Genomic DNA, 23,158 nt, shown 5'->3' with positions numbered 1-23,158 from the left:
AGAAACATTCACACAACACAAACACACACAAAAAAACAGCAATCCACACACATACACTTAAAATCCTACACCTAAATCTAAACTAAACTTTACATACACTAATAGCTATCCACTTACCTTAACCCAACCCTAACCCTAAGGTCCGTCACTATCGCACACTCACCTCACCTGCGCCCGAATCCTAACTCACCTAACCCACCCCCAACCCTAACCTACACACAACCGCACACTTACCTGACCCGCTCCCTAACCCTAACTCACCTAACCCGCCCCCTAACCCTAACCTACACACAATCGCACATTTACCTGAACCCAACCTGTAACGTTCCAACATATCGAACGCTGATAACAGCGAAGCCACAGCAACGGCCCACCGAATTCTTTCCCTGGAAAAAAATTTGGTGTCCTGCACCTTCGCTGTTTTCAGCATTCGACAAAACTGGTTCGATATTATAACATTTGAACTTTATAAAATTCAATGTTATAATATAGACCCTGCCCAAACACAGCACTTTGCCCAACATAGCAGGCGCCTTACTTTATTTTTTCTACTGTGCTCTTTTTCTTTTCTTATTATTATTCTTTGTGCTTTTTTTTACTCTAAACATCCCCAGTTATGCCGTAAACACACTCTTTCTGCCTTAAACATGCTCATTTTATACTTTAACATGTTCATTTTATCTTTAACATGCTTGTTTTTTCTTTAAACGCATTCATTTCATCAAACACTTTTATCCTAAACATTTTCTTTAGTTAACAAACTTTTTGAGCTTTCTGCTTGCCTGATAATGCAGTTTATACCCTTGAAAATGCCTTTTCTTGCCTCTTTGCATCAAGTAAATAATTTGAGTTGCCCTTCATTAACTTTGATTCCTTCTGCTTATGTTTGCACCATTTTCTCTTGGTTTTACCTTCGCTGTCACCATTATATCTCATGGCTCAAAATGTTTTGTTCTTTTCCATCCTGGTTCTGACACCATGCCACTTTCGTGTTGGTACACAAATAAACGAGTCTTTGTGGATTTTAATTAAGCAGCTTTATTCTATACAAACACATTACTGTAAAGCTTATTTGACTATGGCTAAGTAACTTATAGACAAACTAATTGCTATTATCATACATGCTTACAGACTGGCTGCTTCTTTAAAATGGCACCAGGGGATTGCTTGTGTCTGGAATTTATATGTGCGCTCACAGCACAGCTTCTGAAAGACATAGTGCACACACACTACACTTTGATCTACAACCACACCCTAGTATATATATATATATATATATATATATATATATATATATATATATATATATATATATATAGATAGATAGATATGTGTGTGTGTGTGTGTGTGTGTGTGTGTGTGTGTGTGTGTGTGTGTGTGTGTGTGTGTGTGTGTGTGTGTGTGTGTGTATTGCCTACTTCCTCTCTTGCCTTCTCTCCCTCTTTACATATGAACATGCATATGTGTATATATATCTGAGACACACACACATTAATATCGACAAAGAGAGTATTAACATATAATAAAGCAACAAACAAGCTTCATTAAAAAAGGATTTATATATGATCATGGGAGATATAAGAATGTCTCTTCGAATCCCCAACAGATTTACAAAAATGTGTTTTCTATTTTTTTAATTTTATCTTTTAAATGCCACATAACCACACATTACCCCTGTATCAGATTAAACACCTTTACTATGGAATCCCTCATATTATTATATACAGATGTGAAGAATAAAAGTATTAAAATGTATTGATTACATTAAGCACTATAACTGGCAGTAATTTGGTGGCTGGTATGTTACTCTGATACCATAACATTCCATGTCTGTTTGTTTAATGGTGGTACTTTGGGTAATTCTGAAAGGTGTCCATAAAACACACATGGTACTATATTAGCACTAACAAATGATGCAACAACAGAAAGTTTAAATTAATAACAATGCTACAGCTGTAGTTAGTAAACTTTTCATTCTCAGAAGGCCTGATAAATTGGAAGAAATTGCTTTAGGATATATCAAAATTCTTCGCTGGGTTCTCACCAGCAGTGCCCAAAAAGGGAATTAAAAGAAAAGAAAGAAACTGAGCTCAAGTAATTTAAGTCAGTGGATACCATCATACAGAATGCAGCTCTGTTCTGCAGCCTTCCTTCTACAGATCTAATGGCACATTTCAAGTTAGAGGGAGTCAAGCTCAGATGCATTGTGGGAACAATGTCTATACAGGGTACAGTTTCTCTGTGACTATACTTTATGTACAATGCCCCGTTTGGCATGTACCTCACTAGACATCTGCAACAACTGGAGAGGCCACAAAAGTACCTCATAAAGAGGATCCTGGGCCTTAAAACATTTATCCTATATGGACAGACTCAAAAAACTCCAACTATTCTCTGTCTCATATCACCTACTTAGAGGCGACCTCTGTTTGACTTACAAAGCCATATCTGACCGAGCACTATTAGAAATGCTACATCTAAAGAAATACCAATTCCTCCGCACCACACACTCCAGAGACCTCACCCTCATTACCACAATCAACAGAATGTGCTGGAGGGACAGGTTCATAGGTTCATAGGTAGGTACTAGGCTATCAGCCCAAGGGCCTACATACGCCTAGCCAACAAGGTTCCCTGGCTTACGCCACCCACGAAAGTTATTTTCCTGTGTCACTGTCGAGCAGAGACACAGAAGTGATCCCCGGAGTGTATTTCCTATTTCCCATCCACTCGTCAAGATTTTTCTTGAAGAGTGCTAATGAAGAACTTTGCTTGACATAGATGGGTAGCTTGTTCCAGAGTATGGGAAGTCTCTGGGACAGGAATCTATCCCTCCAGCATGTCCTGTTTATTGTGGTGACAAGGTTTAGGTCCCTAGAACGTGTAGCTTGGAGGGATTGGGATTTCTTTAGGTGTAGCATGTCCAACAGCTCTGGGTTTGACATAGCTTTATATGGTAGGCAGAGATCACCTCGAAGTAGGCGATATGCTATGGAGTAAAGCTGGAGTTTTTTGAGGCGGTCAGTGTAGGGCATTTGTTTGAGGCCAGTAATCCTCTTTGTGAGGTACTTCTGTGGCATTTCCAGCTGCTGCAGATGTCTTGTGAGGTACAATTCCACAAACACTATTGAAAAACAGCAACTTCCATAAAAAACACAAGTTCCACCAACACCATGCTCAAAGGATCACAGATACAAAGTGCTGTTAACTGTTTATTTATACAAAAAATTAAGTTAATCAGCACTAATTATTCAATTAACTCATTACATCATTACATAATCAAGTTTTTAAAGTGCTCTAACAGCATTTATTTTCTTATGTATATCTAAATTCAAAGATACAATAAAAGTCAAAAATGCCTTCTAATTAAGTATTTTAAAACTATTATTGAACTAAAAAATTCCATGTATTTTTATTAACAAATGTGTGAAAGAATGAATTTAATATCAATAACTTCTAAGTAATTCATATTATTTGTAAAAAATAAACAAGTATTAATCATTCAATATTATATGTAAATTTTATATATATTTATTATATTATATATCAAAATATACTGAAATATACGAAATATAAAAAATAATAATATCATTTATGTAAATTCTTTTTATCAAAAATCTATTGATCTATAATGACTATGAAAACTTTCTCATAAGATTTGATCTTTTCATGTTTTGTAAACCATTATAATCTAAAACACAAAATTTTAAACTGCCTGGGTCACCTTTATGTTTTTCCAAAAAATGTTTGGCCACTGGACTAAATTCATTTTTGTTCCTAATATCTTTTAAATGTTCTAAAATTCAAACGCGAACCATTCTTTTTGTTTGTCCTATGTACCAAATATTATGGCAAGAGCAACCTAAGATATATACCACTCCCACTGATTTATAATTAAAACGATATCTAGCTTTGAAAGACACACCATTGATATTTGTTAAATTATTAATTCTTCCACAAACACTGCACTGACCACACATATAAGTACCTACAGTACTATTGTTCCTTTTTATTAAAAAGTTATAATTTAATAACTCCTTCAAGTTTTAAATTACATTTTTGGAAACATAGAACCTATATTTTCATCCTCACAAATCAGATACCAGTACTTTCTCACAATATTACTTAATTAAAAATAATTTAAACTCTTTAAATTGAGTATCATCTTCATTTCTTCCCCTCACTAAAGAATTTTTTCTTTCCGCTGTTAAAGGACTTTGTCTTTCCTGTCTATCTTTATGTTGTTCATGTTCTAATTGGTCTGTAATTCCTAGTACTTTATTTTTTGAAAATAATAAATGGTCTTTTTTATAACCTCTCTTGGACAATCTTAACTCTACATTACTTAGCTCATTGTGCCTCTCATTAATATCACTGGTATGGTCATGAATCCTTTGAAATTGCATGTAGGAACATGTTTACAGAAGTTTCTTTTCTATAAGGTTTATACCCTATTTTTCCATCTTCATGAAACAAAGTTACATCTAAAAAATTAATCATATTTCTATCAAATTCATAAGAGAAATTTAAACCATGACCATTATTATTTAATTCTTCAAAAAATTCTAGAAATTCAGTTATCTCACCACTGCATATCAGTAGGAGATCATCAATGAACCACTTGTAGAATATTACATTTTTTCAATAGAAAGAAGTTAAATAAATATATAACTTCTCAAAATATCCCATATAAAGAATGGCATATGAGGTCATTATTGAAATGAAAGTAATTGTGAGAAAGACTAAACTCCAACATTTGTATCAAAAAAGTGGTTCTAGGACCGTCTCCCAACATGTCTTGAACAGCTTCAAGTCCCCATCTTTTATTAATGTTAGTATATAATGCCTTCACATCTATAGTTACCCAATAGTAACTGTTGTTCCATTTAACTTTGACAATTTTGTCTAATAAATCCTGAGTGTTAGAGATGTGAGATGTAATTTTAGATAGGTGACTTTTTAAATGTCTTGTGAGGTACATTCCAAAAGGGGCATTGTATTCTATAATGGGTCTAATGAGTGTCGAGCAGAGGGGAACAATGACCTCTCTTTTTCTGGATGACAACCGTTTTATGATGAGGTGTGCCACATAGAAGGACTTCCTGACTACTGTGGCGATGTGACTATCAAAGGAGAGACTACTGTCCACCTGGGTCCCAAGGTCTCTTATCACACATTTGTTAAGTAGATTGCTGCCTATGTGGTAGTTCATGGGTACAGAGTTTTTACCAAAGGGGATGACACTACACTTTTTGGCATTGAGCTTGAGGCCATGGCTCTGACATCAGGCATCTGTCTCAGCGAGGCCCTTCTGTAGGATGTCCACATCATTTGGGGACTTGACTATGGCTCCTAGTTTGCAGTCATCTGCGAATTTCATTAGCCAGAGATCTTCTGTGCTAGCCTGTACTTCAGAGAAGTCGATACCAAACAGGAGAGTTCCCAGGATGGAACCCTGTGGTACTCCACCTGTCACTGCTTTGAGGTCAGATTTGGAGTCTGCAACTTTTACAGTGTGAGTTCTGTCAGTGAGCCAGTTGGCAACCCATCTTGTGACAAAGGGATTTATACCTAGTTTAGTGAGTTTAGCTATAATTCTAGAATAGGGGATGGTGTCAAAAGCCTTGGCGAGGTCAAGATAGGCTGTGTGAACTACCTTACCCTCATCTACAGCTTTGGTGACTGCCTCAAAGAAGTCAGTCAGGTTCAGGAGGCATGATCTGCCTATCACAAACCTGAATAGGGTGGGACCCAGAGTTTGGAGGTTACCAATGTCTTTGTTGATGAGTTCCATGATGATACGCTCCAATGCCTTGCAGACCAGGCTCGTCAGGCTAATAGGTCGATAGTTCCCGGGATCAGTGGTGGCTCCCTCTTTGTGGAGTGGGATAACTGTTGCTGTGTGCCATTCAGTGGGCACAAAGCCTGATGTGAGGCTATTATTGAACATGGTGCTTAAGTGGGGAGCCAGTTCGTTCTGAAGTTCATGTAAAACGCAGCCTGGGATGTTGTCCGGTCCCATGGATGCTGTGTTTTTGGCTTTAGAGAGTGCAGCTTTTACCTGCGCAGTTGTGATTACAGGGACTCTGCATTCTTCCTGTGTAGATACGGGCCCTTTAGGAGGTGGAGTGGTAAAGATAGCACTGAACCTATCTGCCAGGATGTTGGCAATATCCGTTGGTTCTGTAATTTTTGTGCCGTTGTGCTTTAACTCAGAGCAGATCTGGATGTTGCCATCAAGATTCTTGACATAGCTATAGAATGCTTTGTGGTTGTCCTTAGAATTAGTGGTGATTTTGTTTTCTTTGCTAGCTTTGGAGGATCTTATAAGGGATCTCAGCTTCTTACTGAGGCTGACCATTGAGCTCCTCCACTCATGGGATTTTACTCTCTTTTGCAACCGTTTCTTCCTTCTGTTATACAGTTTGTTTATGGCAGGGGACCACCAGATTGGCTTCCTTTTTTTGGAGGATAGCATCTTGGTTCTGTTTGAGATAGCACGATCCATGCACTCGTGTAAGTGCTTATAGATTGCATTTGTGTAGGATTCAACAGTTGTAACTATATTGTCCATCTGCATGGGTGTCATGAAGTTCACCACTTTTGTCTTAAGAAGCATGAAGCTGGCTTTGGAGAAATTTTTTACCGTGGTTTCCTTAATGGGGGGTGGGGGCAGGATGTGGATATCAAGGGTGATTAGCTTATGGTTGGTTCGGACCAACGAGGAGTTGACTTCAGGTGCATAAGCCAGAGACTGCCCATGCTATAGAATAGATTTCCCATACATGTCAAACAGAGCACCCCACTGGCCCTCTTCAAGAGAAATCTTTATGAGTGAATGGGAAATAGAAAATTCACCCCAGGGATCACTCCAGTGGCTGTACTCGACAGAGGCACTGGAAACTAAGGTCAGGTGGCATAATGCCAGGGTAATCCTATGGACTAGGCTTGTAAATGTTCCAGGGCCATTAGCCTAGTACACACCTATGAACCTATGAACCTATAATATGCTTCCGCACCAGTCTTATGCAGCCAGCTGCTTTATTCTTTAGCTGTAGATGCTGAAGAGATGATTATGAAAGAGACAAGACTCATACCGCTCAACTACACAGATTTTTGCAGAATGTCCAGATTTTTGCTTCATATTTTTGGTCTGTTTCTCATAAAATTGTGTTTTTTTGGCAAATCATCAACAGCTCATTGAGGAGTGGAATCAGAAAATAATGACAGATATTTGAGTTGCAGACTTCATACCTTCAGAAAATGTATGTCAATGTAAAACCTGTTATTCTATCAACGTTCTAAGTTTGTAAGAGGAATATTTAAAAATTGTCCCTCTTTTTTGGCCTTTGACCCCAGATTATTTCCGGCTTTGTTCATATTTCTTACTCTAAGAGGTTGAGAGGACAAGACCAAGGATGTTCAACAGTCTACTTCAGAGTATCGTGTTTCAGTCTCTCCAGAAGAATATAGGTTCTTAGTCCAAGCATTGTTTCTAAGAAGGTACATTCCAGAGAAAGCATTTAGCATTTAGGTATCATTTTGATTTGCTATGGTATGACTCAAGTCTCTCATATTTTATGTAGACACTTAATTATTTTTTGAAATTGACATAAGGTCATACTTTCAGATATAGCTTGGGAATGGTTATTAGTACAAATAAAACTGCAGCAAGAGCTAAATTATGCTTGTTGAGAACAGCATGGCAACACACTAAATATTAACGTAATACAGAGAGTACAGATCTATACCTACAGTGTTCATAAACAATATGCATAATACCATGCATTAAGCAGTACAGCAGATCACAAGATTAAATGTAGTAAAGAGAGGGGCAACGTGCATGTAGCAAGATAATGTCCACAGTAAGGGGGGTTCAAAGATCTAGAATCCAGTGGCAGAGACAGTGAAGGATGACATGGTTTAAGTGCTAAAGGGTATTTAACTGCAGAGGGAAGAACATATTACTGTGTTCCTACAAAAACTAGTATTCCTCTTACTCAGAGGTATAGTGTTAGTACATGCATGGGTGCAAGGGGTAACAACCCCCTATAATATGGTGAAGTGATGCCTCCTGCTTAAAGTCTTTAATGACATTACAATGGGTTTCTTGATTTGCTGTAATACTGTGCTACTTGGCCTTTATAGTTTGCAGCTGTGGGACTCATAGGTTTGAGTCTTGTGCTTTCAGTGGGAGTCCATATTACTTTTAGTGTTGCCTTATGGGAATGTCACAAGGGATTAAGTCATGAAGGGTGTTCCATAAGTTGTCAGCCTTGAATAAGGTTGTGTTTTTGGGGTGTGGGTTAGTGTTAATCTTGAAGTAGAGCATCAACTGCACAGTTTGAAAGATGATGAGAGAAGGGCTGAGACTTGAATAATATCAATGAGAATGGTAAAATAAGAGCAGAATGAGAGTATAGCGTAAATAGGAAAGCGTAAACTCTTTTGATTTAAGCATAAACAGCACACGTGCATTCTTCATGAAAATAGAACCACAGTGAGTAAAGAAATGTTTCATTTAGATGCCTTTGTAAAGCTTCAATGATGGAGGTGATGTCCAAGTCAGAGGTGTGTTGTTTGTCCAAAACAAGAAAAAAATACTGAGTCATTCCTGTGCTGCAGCAGGTTATACACATTATGCAATTGTAGTGGTGCTGTTTTCTCTTAATACATATTTTCCCTTTATTGTGAAATGTTTGGCTCTGTCCTGTAATCTAGATGAATTATATTTAAGTTTAGATTTTCAGACTGTTGCTTTCTTGCATCCTGTATTGTCTTTATAATCCAGCACATTTTTTTTTTTTACCAGAGTGGTGCCCGAATCAACATCTCAGAAGGATCTTGTCCAGAAAGGATTGTCACAATAACAGGCCCCACAGATGCTATTTTTAAAGCATTTTCAATGATTGCACTCAAATTTGAAGAGGTGAGTAAACATTACTTCAAAATAGTCAAGTGAATCCTGATATCATGAAATATATTGTTTGATTATTGTAATTATATGTTTATGTAAAGTATAATCAACAGACGATATTGTTATTCTTCATAAAAGAAAATTGTTTTCGTATGTTTGTATGTATGTATGTATACCTGTAATATATTTTGGTTCCCCTTGCTAGCTATTTACTCTCTGATGACCAGTGGTAACATTTTTGTTCTCTCATTCCACTGACTATTATCAGTCAAAGGCAATCCAGCCCACAGATGTGCCCCCTTTTTGCAGTAGAATTTGTCTTACTGATGCCTCATCTTATTTCTTGGAGGTGAGGAGTAAGATTCAACACGCAAGTAGTCATCTTCCTGCATGGAGTCAGTCTTTATGCCTTCTATCCAAAGACATTCTGCATGTAAATATGCATGTAGCCATGGTCACAGCTGAACATCTCTGCATTAAAAGTTAGCTATCCTAATTTACCTGGACTACATGAAAAGAGACATGGAGGAGCTCTTGGATTATGTAGTCCAGGCGGGTACAACCCTAGCCCTGAGCAGCATCCTACCATCACCCAGAATGATACCACAGTACAAGCAGAAAATGATTGATTTCAACAATTGGCTAAGTTTCTGGTGTCATTCTAAGGGGATCCAGTATCTGTCTGCCTGTTATGCCTGGTATGATATGATTGACAAACCTCGATGCTTTGCCAGAGATGGCCTGCATCTGTCACCCCTGGGCTTCCAGATACTGGCCAAGGCTCTTGCCACCCCTATAGTGCCTTTTTAGGCGGCATTCCAAAGACCAAATTACCACTGTAACAGCTACAAACAAATGCAATCTGAGGGTCATGTTGCTCAATGCTAGAAGTCTAAATCTCAAAATGCACTCGCTTGAGGCACTCCTTAAAATGGAGAACATCAACATTTATGCTGTAACAGAGACCTGGTTCAAGGCAGCAGAAAGCACCCCTGCACTACCAGGCTGTAACTCATTCCACACCTTTTGGCCCCAGAACTTGGACCGAAGCTCAATAGGTGCTGGTATTTCCATATTCATAAAGGATGCACACACCTCCAGACTGGTAGCCCAACATAATGCAGCAGAGATATTTTAGGTGCAGCTAACATTGAGTAAGACAGTGATTCAGGTCATAGCATGTTATAGGTCCCCAACCATGTCCCAAGACACTCGCTCCATGTTCCTAAGCACCCTGGAGAATATTAGGGTCCAACGTAACGCACTCATACTCTGTGACTTCAACTACCCCATTAACTGGGAAAACTATTCATGTACCAATACACTTGTCCAGTGTTTCCTGGAATTCATTAATTCCAATGCACTGGACCAGCTCGTTCTTTTTCCCACTAGAGGTAACAACAGCCTTGACCTAGTCATTACTAACATGGGCGTCTGTTGCTCTGCACCAACAGTCAACTCTTCCCTGGTTAGATCCGACCACAAACTAATCACCTTGGAAATCCACATCCCTCCCACCCCCCCCCTCACAAAGGTAACCACCATGAAAAACTTCTGCAAAGCTAACTTTGGGCTCCTAAGAACAGAGGTGGCTAACTTCATGGCACCCATGTAAATGGAGAATAGTTGCATGACCGCTGAATCAGACACCAATGCACTGTACAAACACGTACACAAATGCATAGATCTCACCATACCCAACAGAACCAAGACACTCTCCTCCAAGAAAAGGAAGCCAATCTGGTGGTCCCCAGCCATAAACAAACTCTACGACAGAAGGATGAAACTGATGCAGAATAAGGTGAAGTCCCAAGACTGGAAAATACTCCCTTATCAGCCTCAACAAAAAGTTGAGATCCCTCATCAAATGCTCTAAAGCTAGCTATGAAAACAGAATTGCAGCAGATAGTAAAGACAACCACAAGGCCTTTATAGTTATGTAAAGAACCGCCACTGCAATACCCACATTTGCTCTGAGCTACTGAACAATGGTACCTCCTATACCGAGCCAACAGATATTGCCAATATACTGGCCAACAGATTCAGTGCCAAATCCCCCCCTCCCAAAGGACCAATCACATTATCAGTAGATTTCCAAGCACCCAGTATTACTGCTGCACAGGTTAAAACAGGACTGTCCAAGGCCAATAATACAGCTTCTATGGGACCGGACAATATCCCTGGCTGTGTTCTACATGAACTACAGAGTGAACTGGCACCTCACCTGTGTGCCCTGTTCAGTCACAGCCTCACCTCAGGCTTTGTCCCTACCGAATGGCGCACTGTTATAGTCATCCCTCTCCACAAAGGAGGAGTGACTACAGACCATGGGAGATATCGCTCCATCAGTCTGATAAGTCTGATATGCAAAGCTATGGAACACATCATCATGGACCTAATAAACAAGGATATAGGGAATCTCCAGACTCTTAATCCCACACAGTTTGGTTTTGTGAAGGGGTAGATCATGCCTGCTCAACTCGTTCGACTTCTTTGAGTCAGTCACCAGAGCTGTGGATGAAGGCCAGGTGGTTTATACAGCCTACCTTGATCTGGCCAAGGCCTTTGATACCATTCCCCACTCAAGAATTATAGAAAAACTCACTAAGCTAGGTACCAACCCCTATATCACTAGGTGGGTTGCAAAATGTGAAAGTAGTTGACTCCAAGTCAGACTGCCAACCAGTCACAAATGGAATCCCACAGGGATCGGTCCTTGGTCCTCTCCTGTTTGGTATCTACTTCTGAGAAGTCTAGTCCAACACGAAGGGACTCTGGCTGATAAAGTTCTCAGATGATTGCAAGTTGGGAGCCATTATTAAACCCCCAAGTGATGTTGACATCCTACAGAAAAGCCTCACTGAGACCGACTGGTGTCAGAACCATAGCCTTAAGCTCAATGCCAAAATATGTGTCCTCATCCCCTTTGAGAAAAACCCAGTTCCCATGAACTACCACAATGATGGTAGTCCACTGAACACAGAAGGCTTTATAAGAGATCTGGGAACACAGGTTGACAGCAACCTGTCTTTTGTGGTCAGACAGTCCTTCTGTGGCACATCTCATTACTAAGGGTTTTGCATCCAGGAAGAAAGAGGTCATTGTCTCCCTCTACTCTTCCCTCATTAGACCAGTCATCAAGTACAGTGCCCCATTTGGCATGTACCTCACTAGACACCTGCAACAACTGGAGAGGCTGCAAAAGTACCTCACAAAGAGGATCCTAGGCATTAAACACTTGTACTAGATGGACAGACTCAAAAAGCTCCAACTATTCTCTGTCTCATATCGCCTACTTAGAAGCAATCTCTGCTTGACTTTTAAAGCCATGTCTGACCCAGCTCTGTTAGAAATGCTACATCTAAAAAAATCCCAATCCCTCTGCACCACACGCTCCAGAGACCTCAACCTCATTACCACAATCAACAGAACATGCTGGAGGGACAGGTTCATAACCCAGGGACTGCCCATGATATGGAATAGGCTTCCCATACGTGTCAAACAGAGCACCTTACTGGCCCTCTTCAACAGAAATCTTGATGAGTGGATGAGAAATAGATAATTCACCCTCGGGATCACTCCAATGGCTCTACTCGATAGAGGCACTGGAAACTAAGGTCAAGTGGCACGGTGCCAGGGTAATCCTATGGGCTAGGCTTGTAAAGGCTCCATAGCCATTAGCCTATTACACACCTATGAACCTTCAGCTGAAGGATAAATGCACCAAAGGCAGGCCTCTGACCTTTGTCAAGGGTTGTTCCTGCTGTGTAAAGTCTCAACCCCATAAGACATAACAAAGTTGGTTACAGGTCACACAGACTTCATTCCTCTGCTTGGCTTCTCATACATGAGGTCAACCAAACATATTTGTCTCACATACTTTGTAATAACTATCCTTATGATAATTATCCTTCAATATGGCCTTAGAAATCTTTGCTCAGTTTGTACCACTTCGTATTTTGAAAGACCTAAAGTTTCCTCCTTAATTATGTCTGGAAGTTCTTTCCTTGAATCCAGGAAAACATTGAGATCAGCTTTCTGTACAACCAAAGAAATCCAGTACAGGCATACCTCTCAACCTGGAAATATCAAAAATCTGGACAAGGCCAATGAAAAAAAGGTACAAATCTGTACGCTAACATAAAATTTACATACATAATTATGTAACCCCACCCAGTCCAATGGAATTGTGGGATACCAACTTTCAAACGCAAACTGAAGAACAGACAACCAAAATATGGCACCAGAGTCCCCCTGCAGCCATTCCAATGTCCCATTACCTGGCTATTTTGCCCCATTTACCATAAACTGTAATGTGTGCATGCATACCGCTTTACTTCTACAATGATTATTTGGATTTTATTTTTACATTTTATACCACAATGCACAAACACTGATAGATATCTGCTAAACAAAGCAATATTGTCTCACAATGAAAATAGATGTGGCATTAAAACTTTTCTGCCCTTGAAACTCACATTCATTGAAACAGCATTGAAATCTACACCACATCAAAGAAAATGCACCTGGCCAGTGGTAGATAATGATTATCTTTGGGCTGTTTTCAAATCATAGACTCCCTTGCACACAAAACAAGAAGCATACATGCGTTCTTTTGATACACCGTCCTGACTTTAAATTATATTCCTTGTATAATATAGCACACTTGTTAGACTTGAGTTAGAGTGCATTTTAAATTTATTGCTTGAGCATTTTTCCAGTAGGCAATGAAACAAAATGCATGAACCAATAATGACAAAACTGCCCAGTTCAGAACATTTCCTTCATAAAAGTCTACTTACACACACACACACACACACACACACACACACAATATATATGTATGTGTGTATATATATATATATATATATATATATATATATATATATATATATATATATATATATATATATATATAAAATGACAGTAGTGTAAGCCATAGGCATCTTGCACATTTCACATTTATTTTCAATTTCAGTTTTTTTTGGGGGGGTAATAAAAGGCCAAAAACAAGGGACACATTTTAAACGTTGCTTGTATAATTTTGGAATATCTAGAATAAAATGTTGTGTTACCACCATGCATTTTACTGCTAAGTCTCAAAACCCAGGACCCTATGCACTACAATCAGAGCAACATACCACTATGCCAAATCAGCAGTTTCCTGAAAGATAGGAAGACTGAAACTTAAATGGTTATCATTTAGTAGACTCAGTTCTCACTTCCCACCATAGCAAACTCTTAGCACAAAAAAACAGGACAAAGTCAATAATGGAGGAATACAACCTCAAAATAGGGACAATTTTCAAATACTGATCTTATAAACTTAGAAAATTGTTAGAATAAAAGTTTTTGTGTTACCGTTTATTTTCTGAAGAATATGAACTCTGAAATTCAAATGCCTGCCATTATTTAGTGAATTCAGTCCTTCAGTGATTTGCCACAAAAATCCTGAAAAAACACAGATTTAATGAGGAACAGAACAAAAAACAAAAATATGAGGCATAAATTCACAAGTGGTGACATTTTCACACACAGACACACACACACACACACACACACACACACACACACACACACACACACACACACACACACACACACACACACACACTGTTCAGCTTCAGAACCTAAGCTGTACTGGAAATACCTTAAAAGCAACAGTCCCGCTTGCAGCACTCGTTTAGATACCTGAACTAGTACACAGGAAAAACAGTTTTGTTGCTGGTGCTGCCTGTATACAACACATGACTTTCAGTGTGATTCCTGTCTCGCTCATTTCTCAGGCAATTTCCAAGAGCTGTTCGTAAATACAGGAACTGCATTAGCCCTGCGTACAAACCAAAGGTTTGGTATCTACTCTTTTGAGTTAGAGTTGAAAGAGGCCAATTGTTTAATCTTGAGAAGACTGCAACTGCAGTCAACTAAAATAAAAATCACTATTTAGTGTTACTGGAACAATTCCCCAAAACATTAACTGTTAGCAGCATCAACGCCAAATGCACAAATATATGTTCCTTAAGGCTGTTTGCTGGCATTGTCTTAAGCAAATCAGCTAAGGTCCACAAATTCTACAGTTTTCTATTAATAACATTTTACATCAAGCTCTGTTATCAACCCAGCATTTTCTGTTTGCACATTGGGGAAAGCAAGAACTCTGATCTATACACTCAGCAGAAAAACTACTAATTGTACACAGTACAGGGAATAAAGAGCCATTACACCACATTACATACCACCCGTACACACTACAAGACATCTAACAAACTGCTGCTGAGTATTCAAAAGGAAGCATACCACCATCGCACAATGGCAAACAGTGCAGAGAATGTAGAACAAAGCAGTGTGACTCTGATAACAATTAGTTAACTTCGAGTGTCACTGTAGCACTGTCATACCTACACTAGTGTTGCATAATGAAATGACACTGCACTTGAGATAACAGTAATATCCACTCAGAAGTGGCTGTGCTGTGGTTAGACACATGACCCAAGTGAAAGTGGCAGACAAGTGGCTTGCCCAATGCTGTCTGACACAAGAAAATACCTTAACCTCTGCAAGCAGCAGTCCCATACCCACACAACCCTTGCAGCAGCAGTCCAATCGCTCGTATATCCATTCAAGATAAAAATAAATGCTTAGACGTTAGACGCTGTTTCCTTCCCACTTGCAGTTCCATTCAAACAGTAGCAGCCAGCCGGGAATGTGTGGAAGCCCTTGAGCTCAATTCCGACAGGCTGGCAGAGCTGACGTCAGCATGCACATGATGACGTCAGCTCAAAAGCGAAAAAAAGAAAACATTAAAAACAAAACTGGGAAAAATCGGAAATGAAGGGGTGCCACTCGGGAATCTGGGCACCACATTATTTGGACCCCAAACTCGGTAAAAAATAAGTAATCCGGTATGGTTGGGAGGTATGAGTACAGGGCTATAAATTGTTCTTTATCTTTTACCGTTACAAGACAAGAACTTTCAGCGTAGACTGCAAAAACTAAAGGGTAATAGGTGTCCTTACATCTCAGCATTGCTCAAAAGATTGTTAAGACAAAGATAATGAAGTTTGTATCAGGGTCAGCTAGTGCTACAGGACTGCAGCCCCCCTCACCTGTAGAAAGAAGAAAAAACAAAATAAATTGAAAGTCCCAGAACTCCACACATGCATGCTTGGAGTTCCTGGAACTCACAGAACTCCATACTGCTGTGTCAGGAGTCTGGATAGGGGGAAAGGCATCTCTGCCCTGCAGATGCCCAGAAGTCTGTCACAGCCGCATAGAATGGAAGAACTCCAGACTGCATCATCTGCAGTCTGGAGTTTACTCTCATGGGGAAACCAGACCCAGACAGGAGGACAATTGAGCCTTCTCATGAAGAAACCAGCCATTGGCTTGCACAGGACAGGACTAAGGATACTGGAACACTGAATGGGACTGACTCACTGAATTCAGGTACTGTGTGTAGCTGTTAGCTTTGAATGGGACTGAATTCAGTGTGTGTGTGTGTGTGTGTGTGTGTGTGTGTGTGTGTGTGTGTGTGTGTGTGTGTGTGTGTGTGTGTGTGTAATGCCCCAGTTGCTACATACTGGTGGCTAGAGAAAACACATAGTGGTGGGTAGAGAATACATCAGACTTGAACTCTGTCCCTTGGGTGCAGGCGGCAAGGGCCTGAATTCCCTACCCACCACCATTTGTAAAAAATTGCAGATTTTTGCCTCATATTTGTTCTGTTCTGTTCCTCATAAAATCTGTGGTTTCTGTATTTTTGTTTCCTTTCACAGTCAGTAGTGCAGTGGTGCAGTGGTAGCATTGTTGTCTGACAGCTACAGGTCCTCTGGTTTGATTTTTGGCTGGGTGCCTTCTGTGTGGAGTCTGCATGTCCTCCTATCTTACAAAGACATGTGTCTAGAGTGTTTCTCCCTGGGCCTCTGATGAAAACTGTCTTTTGTTCCAAGTCAGACTTTTCTGGTTAACAAATGTTAAATAAGTAAATATGAAAGGCATTTGAATTTCAGACTTCATGTTCTTCAGAAAGTACATGGTAACACAAAACCTTTTATTCTACAAATTTTCTAAGTTTATAAGATCAATATTTGAAATTTGTCCCTATTTTTGGGACTGTATTCCCCCATTATTGGCTTCATCCAGGTTTTTTTGTGCTAAGAGGCTGAGAGCCATGGTGAGAACTGAATTGACTAAATGGTAGCCATTTCAGTTTCAGTCTTCCTCTCTTTCACAAAGCAGCTGATTTAGCATAGTGGTATGTTATTCTGACTGTTTTGCACAGGGTCCTGGGTTCAAGACTTGGCAGTGAAATGTATGGTGGTAACACAGTAGCATTTTATTCTAGCAACTTTCCAACACTATACAAGCAATGTTTAAAATGTGTCCCTAGTTTTTGGGCTTTTGTCCCCCCCAAATAAATTTTGGCTTTTTCCAGATTTCTTCTACTGCAAAGTTCAGATATACAGCTGAGTGTCGAGTAGATTTTACAAGGAGCTGAGAGCTGCAGGGGAACAAAAGTTTAGTGCTGCTTATGCTGAGTCAGCTTGCATTGTTAATAGCACAACAAGTAACGTACTTGCTATTGATGCAGAAGGCTGTGGGTTCTACTCCCACCATAAATAGATGCATTGCTAATACTGTACTGTGTTGTAAAGGGGGTGGATGCTACAGTCCTTTTTGGTGAAGATGCCTAGTAACTATGAACCTGATGTTCTTCGTGTTTCACTGTTGCAGTCATCACACTTGGGTTATCTGCCTGCAGGTAGCCCTCAGTCGGCCCGAATACCAGAGACTTAGTATTTCTGCATCAGTTGCTGTTGCTCCAGGACTGACGTCAGGTCATCAGGGGTATAAAAACAGGCAGCCAACGCCATTACATCAGTCTTTCTTGCTGAGGAGCCCGAAGCAGAAGCAGTTTGCACAAGTGCTGGTCGGCCGCTACCTGAGTTTTTGTTTCCGAATTGAGTTATCCTGAAGTTTTCTAAAGCTAAGTACCCCACTGGGACCCTTTTTTTTGCTCTGATGTCAGAAAAAGTTAACAATTGTCTTGCCTGTGGAAAGCAAATACCACACCGAGATTTCCATTCTTACTGCATCACCTGTTTAGGCCCAGACCACAACGTACCCCGCTGTTGGTTTTGTGCCTTGTTCAATGCCTGAACTGTTCGTCATTGGGCCCTTTTTGTTGCTAAATACCTTCGTTCTCAATCTCCATATTCTGAAATGGCTTCAGTAAGCTGTCCGACTACCAATCTTCCAAAAACATGTAAGAAGACCGCACAGATTCTTAGCTGCTGACTATGCTTCCATTAAGCCAGTTGTCAGTTTGCCGGTACTCAGTGAGGTGCTTTCGCAGCCACTGATGCCTGCTTCAATGAATTCACAGGCCTCTACCTAGTCCCGTTCAGAGTCCGGTATGCCATGAGACTCTTCTTCGACTACAAAACTGGCGGATGTCTCTACCTTGGATGGGTCTGGAGCTGCTGAGCAGGCACCAGCTTCTGAGGAAGCTCTTCGCACTACCAATATTCAACTCAGACCAACGACTTCTTTCATGTATTCATTTCTGACTAAAACTACTGAGTTTCTAAGGCCAAGAGTATGCGCTATGCCTAAAAAAAGATGGCCAAAGTGCATGCACCTGCTCTCTTGCCACAACATGAAATGCTTAAAATGGCAGAGGACCCTATTATGATGATTAGGGGAAGTCAGCCTTCCCCTTCTAAGAGAAAAAGAGACCTGTCCCCAGCAGCTTTAACAGACCAAGAGCCCAATGATTCTGAGGTATCTGATTATGAAGAGATGCCCTTATCTGCTTATGAGGATTCAGATGCAGAGGAATACATTCCCTCTGCTTCTCCTCCAGAGGATTTTTCTTTTGGGGAAACCTTACATAGTTAAGACAGCATTTCCACTGAGAATGCCAAGACTATTCTCAGTCCAAAAAGAGACTCAGAGAATTTCTAGATTTGCCACAACATAGGCCTTTAGCAATTTCAGCAGTCCTGGATGTTGTGGATGATGTCTTTATGGAATCTAGTTTAACTCCTGATACTTTACCCCCTGCTCCTAGGAAACCAGACAGGTACTACAGAGTACCTGACTCTCGCAAATTCCTTTTCAGAAGTCCTGCTGCTGACCCAGAGGTCATCTCACAGTGGCCTAAAGGTATCAAAGCAACTACAGCCAAGAATCCCACCCCTTCAGATAGGGATTCCAGAGCTTTGGACAGATGGGGTAAGAAAGTATATACCTCTGCAACTCTCACCATTAGGGCTTTGAATTGTCAGTTTCACATGCTGAAGTACCAACAACATATTATGGAACTTATTAAGCAAAAAATAGCTACCTTTTCAGACTGTTCAGAAAAGAAAGAATTGCATGAGCTTATGCATTCTGCAAGCCAAGTCAGCAAGCATACATTGCAGTGTGGCTTTGATGCCCTAGAAGCATCTTGCAGGGCAACAGTCATGGGTTCTGTACTGAGAAGGCATGCTTGGCTTAAGGAGCAGACCTTGCCAGACCATGTCAAATCAAAGTTATTAGACGCTCCTTTGAACAAGGACTATCTGTTTAGTACCAAAGCAGAAGAGGTTCTTAAAAAGATGGAAGAAAAAGCTAAATCTATGCAGACAGTCAAAGAATTTTTGCAAGTACAGCCTCCAAGATTCAGTAGGCATTACCCCTCGAAACATTGTTCTGTTCCAGTGCCCTCTAGGACATCTCAAACTAGACCCAGGGGTAACAAACCCCCTAGACTACAGTCTCAGGGTATGCAGAAATCTAAGCAGTGGAGTACCTCCACCTCTAAAGCAGGGAGTGCTAAACCACCCCCTTACAGAAAGAATTCCCAATGATTTCTCAATGCCACTCCCCACCTCTGCCCAACTGCTTGTGCCCCTAGGAGAAAAATGTGCCCTTCATGCAAAAAACTGGCTTTCCATCACCAAAGACCGATGGGTCCTCAATACTGTATCCCAGGGGTACAAATTTTACTTCCACTCTCTGCCAACCTCAAAAGGGTTCCCAGACCTTCTTCCAAACCAGTGAGCAGAGGCACAAAACCAAGTTCAATCCCTGCTCTCTATAAGAGCAATTCAACCTGTTCCTGTGGAACAGATAGGTCAAGGATTTTATTCCAGACTTTTCCTGGTACCTAGAAAAGAGGGCACCTGGTCCCCAATACTAGATCTTTCAATTCTTAACATTTTCCTGGTGGCTTCAAAATTCAAATGCTCACCCTGCAGCAGCTTATGCCTATGCTAGCCAAAAATGCCTGGTTAGTCACCCTAGACTTAAAAGAAGCCTATCTGCACATCCCTATAAGGGAGTCATACAGGAAATATCTACACTTCAGGGCAGGATCTATGCATTACCAGTTCTCTGCACTTTCCTTTGGCTTATCCACTGCTCCCAGAGTATTCACAAAATGCCTCGATCCAGCTATTGCTTACTGCAGACAGAGAAATATTCAAATGTACCCATACTTGGATGACTGCCTGATTCAGCCAGACAGTCAGGAAATGCTGCTGCAGCACCTGACATTTGTAAAATACCTTCTAACCTCCCTGGGGTGCACCATCAATGAAAAGAAATCAAAACTAGTCCCCAATAAAAAATTGTATTCCTCGGAGCAGGCTTGGACACAGCATCCCAGATGGCATTCCTCACTCCAGAAAAACAAGCCTATCTGACAAACTATTTTACTCAAATGGCCACTAGAACCCAGCTATCCACAAGTAAACTCCTGCAGGCACTAGGATTCATGGCCTCATGCATCCTACTAATTCCATATGCCAGACTGCATATGAGGAAATTTCACTGGTACTTAAAAAGTGTTTGGTGCCAACACTCTCAGGACCTGGAAACTGTCATTCCTATAATCCCCTTTCTAAGGACAGAGTTTCCTTGGTGGGCAGCAGCATGCAACCACAACAAGGGACTGACCCTTACTCAACCCATGCTGCCCAGACCCTTACCACAGATGCATCAGACTATGTCTGGGGGGCCCACATGTACGGCAAGTGCATTAAGGGTCACTGGAGCCCAAGTCAAATTCATCTGCATATCAAACAAAAAAAGATGCTAGCTGTGCAGCACACTCTGACAGCTTTCAGATCCCTACTGTCACCAGGACACCTGCTAATAACATCATAGTTATGTGGTACATCAACAAGCAGGGGGGAACCCACTCTTACCCACTCTGCCGGCTAGCCATGGCCCTGTGGAACATGGCCTTGGACATGCAGGTCCATCTGCAAGCTCAATTCCTGCCAGGCAAACAAAACACACTAGCAGATGACTTAAGCAGAAATCTCCTAGACCCACATGAGTGGTAATTAGAGCCCAGTACCTTCAACCTTCTGATTCAGAAATGCGGGACCCCAGAGGTGGATCTCTTTGCCTCCCCCTGCAATTACCAGCTCAGCAAATTCTGCACCAGGACACCACACAGCAGGGCCTGGAAAGTGGGTGCCCTATCCTTCCAGTGGGTAAATCTCTCAATCTATGCATTTTCCCCTGCCCCTTCTTTCAAGGATATTGCTCAAGATAAGACAGGACAGACCAAGGACAGTTATGATTACTCAGGACTGGCCATGCCAGCACTGTACCCACTCCTGTGCAGCCTGACACTGGTGCCACCCTGGCACCTACGTCAGAATCCAACCCTGCTCTCTCAGCAGGGGGGACAGATCTTGCATCCACATTTGCAAATCCTAAATCTTGCAGCCTGGCTTATTCCTTGAACTCTCCCCCAGTAACCATCCTAAGCAAGCAGGTGCTGGACATCATTCTTGAAGCCAGAAGACCCAGAACAAGGACATTCTATGCTGATAAGTGGAAAAGCTACTGCTTCTGGATTCATTTTAAAGGAGTGAACACAACTCTGCCCTCCCTGCCTCTAATCCTGGATTATTTAGCAGATCTACTACACAGAGGCCTATCCTTCTCTGCCATTAAGATCTATGCCTCTGCCATTTCAGCTCATTACAGCACTGAGCCACCTCTCTTCTCTCACCCTCTTATCAAACAGTTCCTGATAGGGGCAAACAACTTAAGGCTGCCTAGGAGAGCACCCACCCCTGCTTGGGATCTTAACCTTGTACTGGAAAAGCTCACGCTACCCCCCTTTGAGCCTGCAGTGTCAGCAGAGTTAAAATTCCTGTCTTGGAAAACAGCCTTGCTTCTGGCCATCACTTCAGCTAGAAGAGTGTCTGAGCTACAAGCACTTATGGCTGTGGAACCCTTCATTATTTTTCATGCTGACAGGGTCTCCCTCAGGACTAACCCTTCCTTTATGCCTAAAGTGGTGTCCAGTGTGGTTCTCAACCAATCTATCCATTTGCCAACCTTCTTCCCTAATCCTCAAAGTAAAGGGGAAAGGATCCTGCACTCCTTGGATGTGCACAGACAGCTCAGATTCTACCTTGATAGGACTAAGCACTTCAGAAAATCTGACCAGTTACTAGTCAGCTTTGCACCAGGAGCAGAGGGCAAGGCCATTTCAAAGTAAACAATTTCCAAATGGGTAGCACACTGCATCCATTTCTGCTACAAGCACCATGGAAAACCAACTCTTCAGGGGGTCAGAACACACTCCACTAGGGCAACTTTCCCCTCTACAGCATTCCTCAGGGGAGTCCCTACCAGGGACATCATTGGAAGCTGCTACCTGGAGTTCTGTGCATACCTTCATCAAACATTACCATCTGTCTATCTTTTCCAAATCCAGGGCGAGTTTTGCAACAGCAGTCCTGCAAGGCATACTAGCCAGCCCCAACTCTTCTTGACTGCCTCCACCCTTCTTCAGCTTTGGGAATCTACCCAAGTGTGATGACTACAACAGTGAAACACGAAGAACATGGTACATTTGTGTACACTTACAATAAATGTAGATGTTTGAGTGTATTCACTGTCACAGTTCTGGTTTCCCTCTCTCCATCCCCCTTGTCTCTCTCTCTCTCTCTCTCTCTCTCTCACTCCTCTCTATGTCTATTACTCACCCCCTTCAGGGGTATTGGTATTGGTATTTACTTTTTACTGGTGGTGTTTTCCCCACCATAACTTAGCTCCCTATTTGGTGCAAGAAAAACTGATGTATTGGCGTTGGCTGCCTGTTTTTATAACCCTGATGACCTGACGTCAGTCCTGGAGCGACAGCAATCGATACAGAAATACTAAATCTCTGGTATTCAGGCTGACTGAGGACTACCTGCAGGCATATAACTCAAGTGTGATGAC

The 23,158-nt window shown here is 41.1% G+C and overlaps 1 protein-coding gene across 16 annotated transcripts in view; it reads left to right on the top strand.

Annotated features, from left to right (window-relative positions):
• The window catches only part of LOC122796513 (poly(rC)-binding protein 3-like), an 819,027-nt gene that overhangs the window by 497,421 nt on the left and 298,448 nt on the right, over positions 1–23,158 (top strand). For all 16 annotated transcript variants that reach the window (XM_044065073.1, XM_044065072.1, XM_044065067.1 and 13 more), the window contains one exon: positions 8,813–8,929. In XM_044065073.1, coding sequence (XP_043921008.1) covers positions 8,813–8,929 — 117 coding nt within the window. The remainder of the gene's footprint in view (positions 1–8,812; positions 8,930–23,158) is intronic.

Source organism: Protopterus annectens, chromosome 3.part0 (genome assembly GCF_019279795.1).
Source record: "Protopterus annectens isolate FY-2018-M chromosome 3.part0, PAN1.0, whole genome shotgun sequence".
Lineage (NCBI taxonomy): Eukaryota > Metazoa > Chordata > Ceratodontiformes > Protopteridae > Protopterus > Protopterus annectens.
This window is presented reverse-complemented; position numbering and strand designations above follow the sequence as displayed.